This window comes from Rana temporaria, chromosome 8 (assembly GCF_905171775.1).
Source record: "Rana temporaria chromosome 8, aRanTem1.1, whole genome shotgun sequence".
NCBI classification, from domain to species: domain Eukaryota; kingdom Metazoa; phylum Chordata; class Amphibia; order Anura; family Ranidae; genus Rana; species Rana temporaria.
Window position 1 is genome coordinate 90,103,388 of NC_053496.1, and position 14,187 is coordinate 90,117,574.

The following is a 14,187-nucleotide window of genomic DNA, read 5'->3' on the forward strand; positions in this document are numbered from 1 at the left end:
TCACCAAACTAAATACGTTTTTAAAGTAAACCATCCAAATTAATTTCCGGTGACTAATTTTTAGCAGAGGAAGTCTCCTTTGCAGACATAATTTCTTCTGTGAACTTCACAAATTATCTGGGATATCTTTATTTCTAAAGAGCATCAACAAACTCATCAGTTTTCATAGGACCAACTAGTGTTGCAGATCTCAAAATTCATTAAATAATTTTTCATGCCACACTCGAATGTCAATACAACACCATGCATTTGTTTGTCTTGCAAAAGGTACAATCTAGAGGAGAGTTTCAAAAAGTGCAGAAAATAGAAGAATACCTCTTTGCTGTCATAACGTCGACGCACTAATTCTTCTGGATGATCCATGTAGTCAAGAGGTGTAAAATGTCTTGGAGATTCAGAATCTAATTTCCAAATAATAAAATCTAGTTAGTGGATGACTTTTAGAGATAAGACAAGGACAGACAGAGGTAGCACAAAAAGGAGAGTGTCAAACTTTTTTTTCTATAACTATAAAAAGGTTCACGGCAACCAAACCAAAACACAAGTTTGTGATCCTGCTGACACCGATCAAAACAGGATGAGAAGGGTTAAAAATAAATGAACAGCATTTAGATGCAAACATCATGATGCAGTCTCAAACAGGACACAAGTAACCGTAGACGTGACCTGACAATGCAAGACATACTGGCACATGCATGCATGTGGTTTCGGATGGATTTTGAATTATCTAGATTTGGATATGATAGCCATTTTGAATTTTCATCCTGATTTCCAAGGCTGAGAATTGCACTATGAAGAGACAAAATCTTGGCAACAGTTTTATCATGAGGGCCTCCTCTGAAGTACTTTAAAATCCAAAAAAGGTTTTAAATGGATTATTTTTTTTAGCCATGTTACCATGGCTACAACATAAAATGGAAATCAGGCATAGGATCTTAAGGGAAAAATGTTAATATAAAATGGGGTCGATTTACTAAAACGATATAGTGCAAAATCTGCTTTCAGTTTATTTTTTGGTCAAAGCTTAATTGAACAAGCCAATGTTAGAAGCTGATTGGCTGTCATGCACAGTTGCATCAGATTTTGCACTCTCCACTTTTTTAGTAAATCAACCCCAATGCTGTGTACCTTTCATTGTAGTCCTAAATGAGACAGCATCATAAGACCCTGGAAATAGAAGTGACGCCTGAACAATTCTGTTAAAGGGTACCCATCACAAATAGTTGTTCACACTGCATATAGGTGAAAGGTACACTTTAATATAGTGCACACTGTGTCAAGGATCAGTATGTTGGTAGTTCATATATTTTTTAATACTGAGCTTCAAAAGGTTGGAGAAAGCCATTTACACTTTTTGGATCAAACGCATGTAAAATGTCAGCACAGAAGGAACACAGACGGCAAGCACAGATGTGAATTCAAGAAGAAATGAAGGTGGATGACAGGTAGAGATGGTCTGTCACACAGATGAAGGGTCACATATCGTCAAGATGCAGTAAACTCCACCTCCTGTGACTGCTCCCCCTTCACTCGGCTCACTGTTGTTGTTTGAGTCCAAATTGTAACATAAAGGAAATGAGACAATATCGCCATTAGAGTTAGAATATTGCTCTAGGTTGGCATTGTCATGTTCTAGACTGTTAAGGTTTACGTAGCTTAATCTTTCCACAATGTCATATGAAGACTGACGTGCAGGGAGACAGGGCCTCTCTTCAACCCCATCTGAAGACTTAAGACTCTCATCAATCTGGCTCTCTGCAGCTGACAGAACCACACTGTTGTGTTTGTCAGAGGAGTCCGAAGACATCTTTGGGCTACTTTGTAATGGCTTTTTTAATTTGAAAGGGAGGGGACTCATAAGAAACATATTTCTCTGAAGAATTAGACGTTCAGCTTGTGAATTGGATGTGGTGTTCTTGGCCATTTTCTGTTCGTGCCTACGAATAGTTGTAAATCTTGTATAGGAAGCTGGACAGGAGCTCTTGCAGGTATTCATTTTATATCTCTGGGGAGGCTTGATGGGATTGTTATAACTGTCAGTTGAAGCATTGGAAAGTTGGTCCGTCTCATCAGTGCCACCAGAAAGGGCATCTACTAAAGCACTGTCACTGAGGTCAGAACTCATGTCTTCCATATTACTACTAGCGGTGGAAGCTGTGTGTGTTTGCTGCTGGACCTCATCTTCACTTATCTTCACTGGCATATCAATAAGTGACTCAGTAGAGCAGGCAGAGAGAATTCCTGCTGTAGACTGTGGTGGTATTGCTGAGGCAGTCTGTCCACTGGATATGTCTAGAGAAGGCATAGATCTGGATCTCTGAATTAATTGTTCAAACGCTGTTACACGGGTAGATACATTGTGCTTGGGTACTTTTTCAAAACCCTCAAGTCCAAATCGATGGCATGGCCTGAGCTTTCCTTCCTTTTCAAAATGGCTTGCTATGTCTCTCACATTGGAACATGAAGAAGCGCTTTGTAAGGTAGATCGGTTAATATGATGCATATCTCTGTACATGGTGTTGAATTCTGAGCCACCTGCTTTGAAAGTGGGTGGAAAAGAACATTTTACAGAGTTCAAACTGTACTCCTGCAGGCTCATGGTGCTGCCCGACTTCACTTTATATTCCCTACAAGATTTTGCCAGCATATTTTCTACACTTCCCGCGTCTTGACTCATACAAGTTTGCTTGTTGTCAAAAGATGAAGGTTCAAGCAAGTTCTCACAGCTCTGTGCCTTCTGCTGAGACAGCAAAGTGGTCTGTCTGTGCAGGTAGGGGTCCTGTGTGGTCACTATAGGTTTGAATTTAGATGGCAGAATTTCAGCTATGCAAGCTTTTGCAGCAGACAAAGAGGACTTCTGCTTATATAGGCTGCCTAACAAATTACTAGCACTGCAAGCTCGCTTGTTAAATGAGGAATGTGAAAATACATGAGCATTCCCACCTGTGGAGTCCATTTGCAAGCATGCAGAATAAAATAAAGGCATTGTGTTAATTTCAAGTCAATTATTGGAGACAGTGGCACAATTATGCGGTCAAGCCTATCAATTTAATTAAACCACTCTTTTTGAAGATCATAGTGACAATTCCTATACCAGTTTCCACTACAATACTACTAGTTAATTACTGCAACAGATGACAATCAGTCTCAGCCAAAAAACAGTAATGTAAAAAATGGTTTTATGACCTCCGCTGTATATTGGCGTACTGCGGAACACATTTTTAGTTACACATACTAAATACAATAGGTCTTTTTAACAGTAAACAAAAGAATACCAGAGCTCCGGGCTGGTCCATACACATTAACCCCAATCTTATATCCAACTATAGTTGTTGGTCCGGTTCGCAGCCAAAATACTAATGAAAGAGGATGAATGACCGCACTCCAACTTGATAAAGAATCAAAGTTTTATTGTAGAAAATGTTTCATAAAATGTTCACAGCTCCATAAAGACAGGTACAGGCATTAACACGTTTCATTATAAAAAAGCCTTAATCATATCATAACATTACATTAACATTAAATGTGTTAATGCCTGTACCTGTCTTTATGGAGCTGTGAACATGTTTTTTTGATCTATTTTTTACAATAAAACTTTGGATCTTCAGCAAATTGGAGTGCGGTCATCCATCCTCTTTCATTATGTCTTTTAACAGTGGTTTGAAAACCTGGTAGGAAATCTTCCAACCACTTTAAAAATGATAACTTAAAACCAGCTGCTGATGTCATCACCAAAAGGAACCTCTTCTTATATTCCTATGGTGAGCCAACAGCAAGTACAAAATACAGAAATAGGACAACATTGTACTCTGTATAATTTGTTAGGAAACACTGTCCCAATGATTTTCTTAGTAGTCTTCATTTACCAATTATGAAATGCAACCTTGTTTCTCTAAGCGGTTCAGAGTTATGGATCAGATCCCACTTGGGTTATACCAAGAGGGTGGGGAATGCCCACTCTTTCCTGAATCCTTTAGTATCTTTTGTTTCTCAGTTTTCTGCATGCACAAAGACCTACACTGGGAAGTTATGGTGGTCACGTGACTACTGGGAGCTTTTCTTCCTGCTATAGTTTCCCTTGTGCAACGACGCATAACCAAAGTGCGATTATGATGCTTAAACCCATATCAGAAGAATACAATGGTAAAAAATTTCATATATTTTTAACATAATCCAAATGTAGGTGTAAATATATGATTGTTCCTGTTTACATTTTTTGTGACAGGCTAAATGCACTCATGCTAATAGGAGGTTTGATCTTAGAAGTCTGATACCAACAAGCTTTTAATTATTTTGCCTAGAGGCTACAATAAAACAAGAAAAGCCTCCCTGCATTGTCTTCTTTTTGTAATATGTGTAACATAACTTACTAGACAAATTCAACATGCAATGTGTGTGATACTAGATAGTTATGTTATATACTGTATATTGGATTTGCTCTGTGCAGTAGAGGCAAGATAACTTTAAGACCCCATTCACACTTGTGTGACTTGTCATGCGACTTTAGACATCATTTACATGACACGTCATATCCCATGTCCCATGACAACCATTCATATATCTGCGACTTAAAGTCACATAGATTTCAAAGTAATTCATGTACTACTTTGTACTGCATCAATGTTAAATCTCAAAAGTTGCATGGAAGTCGTACCTGAATGTTTTACATGCAACAGTGGGCCTGACTTTGCAGAGGGACAGCAAGTTACATCACCAAATTTGAGCTCCAAAGTCGCATGCAAGTGTGAATTGAGCCTAACTGGCTTTTAGTGTGGGAGTTATATGCTTAAAGCAACAGGTCTCTGCTGAAAATTAGATTTAAGACCTGAAATTTATTTAAGCCTCTTCAGTACTCTCTGTGAATATAGATAATAAAACATACTACGTCAGCATAACCACACAGTGGAATCCCAGGCTACAAATCAATTAAAGAGGAGGTTCACCCTAAAAACGACTTTCTCTTATTACACTGGCCCCCCACATTACAATACGATTATGCCTATTAGTTTTTTTTTATGCTGTACATACCTTGGTACAGCTAATTCACCCGTGGCTTCCGGGTTGCGAGTACCGCGGGAGTGGGCGTTCCTAACATGCTGGTGATTGACGCTTTGACAAAAAACGAGCTCCCCCCGTCGCGTAAGCTGCGTCACGATTGGCGAAAGGAGCCGAACGGCGAGTCGGCGCTATACTGCACCTGCGCATCGCTGTTCGGCTCCTTTCGGCAATCGTGACGCGGCTTACGCGACGGGGGAGCTCGTTTTTTGGCAAAGCGGCAATCACCAGCATGTTAGGAACGCCCACTCCCGCGGAACTCGCAACCCGGAAGTCACGGGTGAATTAGCTGTACCAAGGTATGTACAGCATCAAAAAAAACCTAATAGGCATAATCGTATTGTAATGTGGGGGGCCAGTGTAATAAGAGAAAGTTGTTTTTAGGGTGAACCTCCCCTTTAAGATTAATATATGGGAAATGGCCTACAGAAAAAAAAGTTCCCAGTGATCATATGACTAGCAATGCCTTCATGTGTGCTTGTGCCAGTGGATGGGCAAAACTGAACATACTATATGACTTATAGAAAATTTATCACAACCAACATGGTCTGTTACTGCCACCCCAAGTGTCGGTTCATACCAGCTCAACTTCATAGCGGCTTGCATATGACTTCTTTAACAGAAGTCAATGCAAGTCGCCCCAAAGTAGTGCAGGGACCTTTTTATGAGTCGGAGCTACTTGAGTTGCACGGATTAGAACAGTTCCATTGCTGTTAATAGGGGCGTGACTTGTCATGCGACTTTGTCACATGACAAGTCACGGCGATGTGAGCCTGCCCTGAAGGTCATCTGACAGCTTTAAAAATAACCAAAAAAAATGCCATTTTAGTATTTGGTAAATTAAATATATTGTGAAAAACTGGGATTATGTTACCCAACTATTTTTGAATAAACCAATTACAAGCAGATTGTCTATGGAAGGTTGCCCTTTATGTTTTTGAGTATGCTTAGCTCATCATAGCTGATGTAGAGGTAGCCAGGGATTTTATCGCTAGGGTCTGAGAAAGCAGTTAAGTTATGGCGGGTGACTGAACCATGCCCAGTCTACCCAATACAGAACATTTAATTTTCATTTAAGTTTCCGTTAAGAAGTATGGTACAAAGTGGGTTATTATATTTTGCAATGCACATATTAGAAAGAGAATTTCACAGCTCTATATATTTATATGGCATTATAATAAGTAAACGGCTGAATAACTTAAACAGAGCCGACAGCTGGACGATACTAGAAAACCCATGATGGCTGCAAATGAGGTCTGTGTCTGAATTACCTTTATTGGAAGCAGAGCTGGATGGACGTCTGTTCATGCTGCTCAGTCCCTGAAATGGGATGTCTCCTCCTTCTAACACATTCTTGTAGACCTGCCTCTCGTTCTCGTTCAGTGGGGGCTCTGGGGAAGTCTCTATCTCTCGGCTGTAATGGTAACTAGGTGCATAAGTGCTGGAACACAACAAGAAGAAAGTAAATACCGTATGTCTGGTTTTCAGCCTCTTCTATGGTGAGAAGACTTTTGGCAAATCCTGTTTTCCAGTTCATTAGTGTTTGTTTAATCGGTTTCATAATCTTAAAAGAATGCAAATGTTTGCAAGCAGCAGGAATAAAGGAGCTGTACTTCTGTGGGGCAAATGAACTGACAGCACAGAAAAGACATGGATCAGTTTTTCTGGAAAAAATGTACTACAGCAAATCTGGCATACCGCTCTGTAATGTTCAAGAAACTTTGCACAGCTGATAAAGTTATGAAATATTGCAGGTCATAGCAAACTGGTTAGCTCAAACTGATTTTGATATTGTTCTAGCACAATTTAGAAAATTGTAGGGAACTTCTACAATGGTCTGCACAATTGTTCCTTTATAGTCAACATGTTTTCATGAAAATTGTACATAAAATAAAATTGTACAAACTAGCATTGGTTCTAAATTGCAGTCATGTTATGGACCCTGCAAATAACTGTTAATCTTCAATAATTTTCCCCATACCCAAAAAACTAAATTCTAACTGCACACTATATACAGGCTTTGGCATCTACCACAACTCTACCACAACTTAGGGCTAAGCCATACCCCCTCCAGAGTTGTGCTCTCTCAATTCAAAGGTTGTAAATTTTTGCCTGACTTATTATTTTCCAAGAGAAGCTTACACTGGAGACCCCCCCTTCTATTTTTTAAAATTAGCCAACAGCATTAATGGCATCTCTTACTAAACTAAGATTTTGTTTTGGCTGTGGGTGAATGAAAAACTCTTCTCTTCCCATGATTTGCCCCTTCTTAAAAAACCATGACAAAGTTGGCCTTCTCTCCCAGCTTGATTTCTAAATGATCTGATTATTCCACAGCATTGGTTTGCTAATGGCATGGAAGCTAGGTTTGTGATAGACTCACCCGGGGCAGAGGCTTTTGGAGGGGACTGAATGCTAGCCTCTTGTCTATTGACTATGAGCCCTGGCATTTAAGGGAGCTACAGGCATTTAGGAAGAGGTCCTTTATGTAATGCAAAAGGACATTATTAAGGAGGCCATGATATCTACTGTATGTTCAGACTGGAAGAAGTGGTATACTGGACGGATCACTCGAGCATAGTGTGCGACCGGGTCCATCAAAAAGTGTAATTAAGATTTCAGGTAACGATAGCATTAAAGTGGTTGTAAAGGCACAGGGTTTTTTAACCTTCATGCACTTTATGCATGAAGGTAAAAAACCTGTGTGCAGCAGCCCCCTCAGCCCCTACCCCCTTAGACCTTACCTGAGCCCCATGTCGATCCAGCAATGTCCACAAGGGCCTTGCCTCTCCGGGGACTTGCACTACTGATTGGCTTTTGGCAGCAATGAGAGCCACTGGCTCCCGCTGCTGTCAATCACAGCCAGTGAGCCCATCAAGTGATGGAGGGGACAGGGCTGAACCATAGCTCTGTGTGTGAATGAACACACAGAGTCACTGCCCAGGAGCGCACCTGCTTGGGTGCCCCCACAGCAAGCCGCTTGTAATTATATATGTTCCATAACTGTGGGATCTCCATGGAAGCCGAAAAACACTGTCTAATCAGAGAATGCTTTTCATTCATTGAGAAAATAAAAGTGTTTCCTGAATGGGGTCCTTGCTGAATAAGAAACCTCCTGTGATCACAATGCAGCCAGGTAGCCAGGTAGCCACTTGGCACAGGACCCAAAAGGTAGTGAAGCTGCAGCTACATAAAAAAGGCCATATCTAATCTGCTTTAAGACATATAAAAAGGCATCAGATGATTCAACTTGTTTGCAACCACTAAAATATCCATTTTGGTGGAGGTGACCTTAAAAAACCTTCAACCAACATACAATATGATGTAAAAAGTTGTGCTCCTATGGGCACACAAGCTGTCTATAATAATATATAGGCACAAAGACACATATATACTTATGTTTCACCTTTTCCAAATGGAACAATTGAAATTGAGATGCAATGACAGCCAAAAAGTTTATTGTCTAAATTTTAATCTGCAAAATGATTCTATTTAGATCACACGGCACAGGAAATCCAAAGTGCAAGCTGTCTTTATTTAACAATTCATAACACATGGATTTCACCGTGAACAGCTCTTTTTATTAAAGGCAGAAAGGGCCAGATTCACGTAGAGCGGCGCAATTTTAGTTTGTCCTAACGTATGTCAGTTAAGTTAAGGCGGCTCAATTTTCTGACGTAAGTGCCGTATCCACAGAGCATTTGCACCCACGTAACGTAAATACCCAGGCGTAAGGCGGGGTTATTGCAAGTGGGAAGGAAGTGGGCGTGCTCCATTGAAATGAGCCGTGACCCCATGCAAATGAAGGGCCGGCCGTACTGCGCATGCGCGCATGAATCTGCACCTCACTGGGCATGCTCAGAACTCGGCCCGGCGCAATCAGTGAGATAGGAAAAAGGCCAAGCAGACTTAGTGAGATACGCCCTGTGTATAAATAGCCCCACACAAACGCCCTTCCATTGCAAAAGTACATCCCTGTGTTCCCTTTCCTAAAGCAAGTTGTTTTTGCTCTGTTGTTTGTTGGTGTTTGTTGGGGAGTGTAGTATTGTTAGATTAAAGATTTATTGTAGTAGGAGGTTGTAGTAGCTGTGTGTTTTTTCTGAGTGTTTTTTCTGTTTGTTTTTTCTGTGTTTGTTTTTGATTTTGTATTAGCTGTCTGCTTGTGTTGTTTGATATTGCTGTCTGGTTTTTGCTGTCTGATTTTTGGGTGTGTTTGTTCTGTGTCTTTTTGTGTGTGTTTGTTCGGTGTCTTTTTGTGTGTGTTTGTTCCGTTTGTTTTTTGTGTGTGTTTGGTGCTGAGTGTTGGGTGAGATGGCACCAAAGAGACGAAAGCTGAAGTGCGAGAAAAGCAAATACTTGCAAGGGCCATCACCCGATATGGGCGATATTTACATGGCCCTGAGAGCCGGGACATCCCCCCGGCCAGGAAGAGGGCAAAATTAGCAAATTACTGACGAGATCAATGCCGGGGGGGGGGGGGAAACGAGGACCCCCAGTGGGATAGCTAAGAAGATCAATGATCTCAGGAGCCTGGTCCGTGACAAGATGGCCAATATAAATGCCCATGCCACGGGCACTGGCGGAGGACCACCCTGCCCCGTCAGGCTGACTGAGGAGGAGTGGACAGTGGCCCGGTGCTTCCACAGCCAACAAGTGGTGGGCCTGCCTGGCTTTGACTCCGAGGAGGGTGTGAGGACAGGTAAGTTTCTTTTTTTATATCTGGTGAGTAGCATGTGTGGGTGGGGGAAGGGAATATGTGCCAAGTGTGTTGATCCTCCAACCTGTGTATGTCTTATGTCATCCACAGATGGCCAGGAGATTGCAGGGCCATCAGGCCAGTCCGCACCAACCCCTGGACAACAGACTGCAGAAGAGCCCCAAGAAGGGCAGGAGTCCTCAGGGGAGGGGAGTGGCCACAACTCCCCTCATGAGGAGGTTGAGGGGGGGGAGGATGGGGATGATCGGATGGACCTTGCCAGGGAAATCCTTTTGACTTTGGATGTGGTTCCCCCTGAGGCTAGCCCTGAGGCTACCCCTGAGGCTGGCAGCAGTCAGGCCTCCATCAGGGGTAGCCCCTCCCACTCCTCCCTCAACAGGGCTCCCCCCACAAGGGTCTCTCTCTCCCCTCCTCCCAGGCCACAAGCCTCAGCTGCAGGCAGGAAGGCTACCCAGAAGACCAGGGGGTGGCCGAGGTTCTGCCTGCCAATCTGTGGAGGGACCAGGCCCGGCAGACCCAACATCTGGGTCAGGTCACCCGGACTTTGACCCAGATGGAGGACAGCCTGGGCTCAATTAAGGAAGTGGGCACAAACTCCTTGGCGGTCATAACATGCATTTGTGACCTGCAGACCGCCACAGCAGGCGTGGCCCTGGAGGTGAGTGCCCTGACCCAGGCTGTCCACGCAAACACCCAGGCTGTCCAGGCCAATACGGCTGCCCTCACTGTGGGCCTGAACAGAATCGCCGTGGCCTTGGAGGGCAGGCCAGCAGGAGGACAGTCACCAGGGGAGGCTCCTCCTTCCCCTGCTCCCCCCCCATGAGTCTCCCCTGGTTGGCCGTGGCCGTGGCCGGCCCAGGCATAGCTCATGCCACCGCCGTTAATTTTGGTTGTACTTTTGATTTTTATTATTTTTTTCATTATACTGTGATTATGATTTGGTTTATGTGTGTGAATGATGTATGAATGTGGGGGTGACATTCCTGATGAAAAAAGGGTGTCACCCTCAGTTTTGGTGGAGTAGGGATCCCCAGGACCAGGGAGAAGTGATCCCAGGTCCATGTGAATGGTGTATGAATGCACAGTGACATAATTGGAGCCGCGGCGTGGCGTTGCTGCTCCCTAGTACCATGGGGGGTACTTGGGTCTAATCCAATTCGATGAGGATGTGATGTGTCTGTGCTAGGGACCACAGTGGGTGTGCATGCATGCATTCTCATTGTGCCATGTTTAATGTGTGTGTTTACTGTGCAAAGATGCATTCTGCGAGGCGTCTCCTGGCTGCTGTTCCCTCAGAAGAGGGGGTACCCTCGGTTACTAAAGTCACTAGTATAGCTATGAGCATGGATGCCCCTGGCATGTTGGCATACAGATTGTTGTCCTGCAAGTGTGTGTGCTCAGCTCTTCCCTAACGGTGTTGCTTTAGCTGACATTTACACGGCTGGTGTAAAGTTAGGGCAGCTTTTATAAGGTGTAATTTTCCGCCGTGAAACTAGCAGATGCGCACAGGGCGTAGCCTACGCCGCACAAGCGTACTTTTGTGGATCGCCCCATCTCCCTCATTTGCATATTAGCATAGAAAATCAATGGTGTGTCTAGCGTATTTTGCGCTTCAAGATGCGCCGGTGTAATCGTTTTACGTCAGACGAAAAAATCTGGTTTTCAGGCGTATTTTGTTTTGAGGATACGGCGCAAAGATACGCGCGGCACATTTTTGAATTACGCCGCGCATCTCTAGATACGTCTACGTAAGTGCTTTGTGAATCTGGGCCTTAGTTACTGGCCTACTTAAGTTGAGAAACAATTCCTTTAAATCTACCTCACTTCTAAAATAGGTCATGCATATTTAGCACCATGCTTGCTTACCTGGACAATTTAATAGGCTTTTATCCTACAGCAGTACTTTCTTTTTTTTAATAGAGCCTATTCTCAAAAGCTCCTAGTCACAGTTTACAGACCATTTTACTTTTGTTCAAATGACTTCTATTGCGAAACCCACACACATTCCAGAGTGTGGAGACAACTTATTAAATCAGTAACACAGCACACAAGCCGAATTTGCACATCACGCATGAACACTAAAGATATTAATAGCTGTCAGGAACTCCACCCAACAGACACTACCCGGTTTGGTAAACACAACAGGACATGCCGATATGTAAAGGGCATACCATTTATCTGTTTTATAGGAATTCCCCAACACAATTTCTGCACAGGGGTCAGCCTGCAATGTGACCACATGATCTCCCTTAAAGCTAAATTTAATGAACTGTAAAAGAAGATCTTTACAGCCGTACTACTGATAACACATGTAAATCTGTACTAGTACTGTATGTTTATTTTTTTATACACTTTATCTACATATGATCTGCCGAGTGAAGAAATGATGTGTTCAGAACTATATCCAAGTGTTATAAAAAGGTATAACTGCCATCAACTCCTCAATTGTGCTAGCCAATATATCAGTAAGGTTGCCAAATGAGGAAGTACCAAAATTATATGACCAGGACACACTTCTGTTAGTCATCACTTAGCTGTACACAAGGAAGCCATGTTTTATGGTTTTCTAAATTATAAGACTATATTAATAATAAAATAATAGTATATACCTATTTCACTTAAGCAGGATATAATTTTCTACCTGTTATTAGGATCACACAGGGTATTACTATTTCATTGGGCAGTAGAAGCCGCCTGTATGTTTTTAACCAATGAAAGGTGGCATGAAAGGCAAAGAAGTGCTGGTACATGCACAACAGGATACTGATCCTACAGGTATAGCAGGGCAGGAGGCAGAAATGCTGCAGCTGCAATATGACACAAAGTTGTTGTATATGGAATGTGATGGTGGTGGAACAGTTACAGACAAGAATAGGGAAAACATAGTACAGGTATACCAGTGCAAGAGATTGAGCCAACACGTGTAATAAGGCAGAGGGTGTAGACAGTATTTTTGTAACAGGGAAGCATGTGGAGGTGGTACTTGGAAAAAAGGGTGTAGGATCTGGAGGGGTTATATTAATAACAAGGTAGGATGAGGAGGAAGTATATGAAAAACAGGGTAGGATATAGAGGAGATATATGGATAACAAGGTAGGATGTGGAGGCGGTATATGCATAAAATGGTAGGATGTGGAGATTATATATGAAAAACTGGGTAGGATATAAAGGAGGAATATGGATAAAAAGGTAGAATGTGGAGGTGGTATATTGAAAACTGGGTAGGATATAAAGGAGGTATATGGATAAAAAGGTAGGACATGGAGGTTATGTATCGAAAATGGGGTAGGATATGAAGAGGAGATATGGATAAAAAGGTAGAATGTGGAGGTGGTATATGGAAAACAAGGTAGGATGTGGAGATGGTATATAGAAAATCAGGAAGAATAAGAAGGGGTTATATGGATAAAAAGGTAGCATGTGGTATGAATGAATGAATGAATGAATGAATGAATGAATGAAAGAAAGAAAGAAAGAAAGACTTATATAGCGCGGCACATGCAAACTAAATCGCCTCTGGGCGGTATAGGGATAACAAGCAAGGATGTTGAGATGGTATATAGAAAATGGGGTAAGATGCCAAGGAGGTATATGGACAACAAAGTAGGGTGTTGAAATGGTAGATGGAGAACATGAAAGTAGGATGATTTGAAGTTAAATAAAAAGTTAGGATGTGTAGGAGGGTAAATGGAAAAAATGGACGCAGTGGGAGAGGGTACATGTATCACAGAGCAGGAGATGGGAATAGTACTCGTATAGAAGTTGTAAAATTAACCATGTAAAACTGGACACGAGGTGGAAATAGTACATGTTTAATGGGACTGGAGGTAAAAATAGTACATGTATAACAGAGAAGCAGATGGGAATGGTAGGACAGGAGGTGGTGCATAGACAACAAGGAAAGGGGTGGAGCAGGTATGTTTACAACAGGCAACAGGTGGAGGAAATATATTTACCAGGGCAGGAAAGGAGGCAGTTCATGTACACACAACAAGGAGAGATGGTGAGAAAAATACACACCTAACAAGATAAAATGTGAAAGTGGTACATGGCTAACAGGGCTTGAAGTGGAGGTAGGACATGGATAACAGAAGAGGAAGTACATGGATGCTGGGACAGAAGGTGGAAGTGGTACACAAATAACAGGGCAGGAAGTGGAGGTAGTACATGGATAAGAGCAGTGGGTGGAGGTGGTAAATGGATAACAGGAAGTAGGAGGAGAAACTACATGGTTAAAAGGGTAGGCTGCTGAGGAGGTACATGGGATTCACAGGAGAGATGATGAAGACGAAACACATATAAGATGACAAAAGGTGGATGTGGTATATGGATGCCAAGGCAGGGGTGGAGGTGGTTCATGAATAACAGCACAGGGGATAGCGGGCGCGATTGTATCCCAGGACAGAAAATCGAGA

The 14,187-nt window shown here is 42.4% G+C and overlaps 1 protein-coding gene across 38 annotated transcripts in view; it reads right to left on the reverse strand.

The window, feature by feature from the left end:
* SORBS1 (sorbin and SH3 domain containing 1) overlaps positions 1 to 14,187 on the reverse strand; it is a 469,099-nt gene that overhangs the window by 46,735 nt on the left and 408,177 nt on the right. For 32 of the 38 annotated variants that reach the window (XM_040362222.1, XM_040362223.1, XM_040362225.1 and 29 more), the window contains 2 exons: positions 6,327 to 6,496; positions 316 to 401 (listed from right to left, as the gene is read on the reverse strand). In XM_040362222.1, the coding sequence (XP_040218156.1) occupies positions 316 to 401; positions 6,327 to 6,496 (256 nt within the window). The remainder of the gene's footprint in view (positions 1 to 315; positions 402 to 6,326; positions 6,497 to 14,187) is intronic. The other 6 variants (XM_040362215.1, XM_040362206.1, XM_040362221.1 and 3 more) reach the window with 1 other exon arrangement.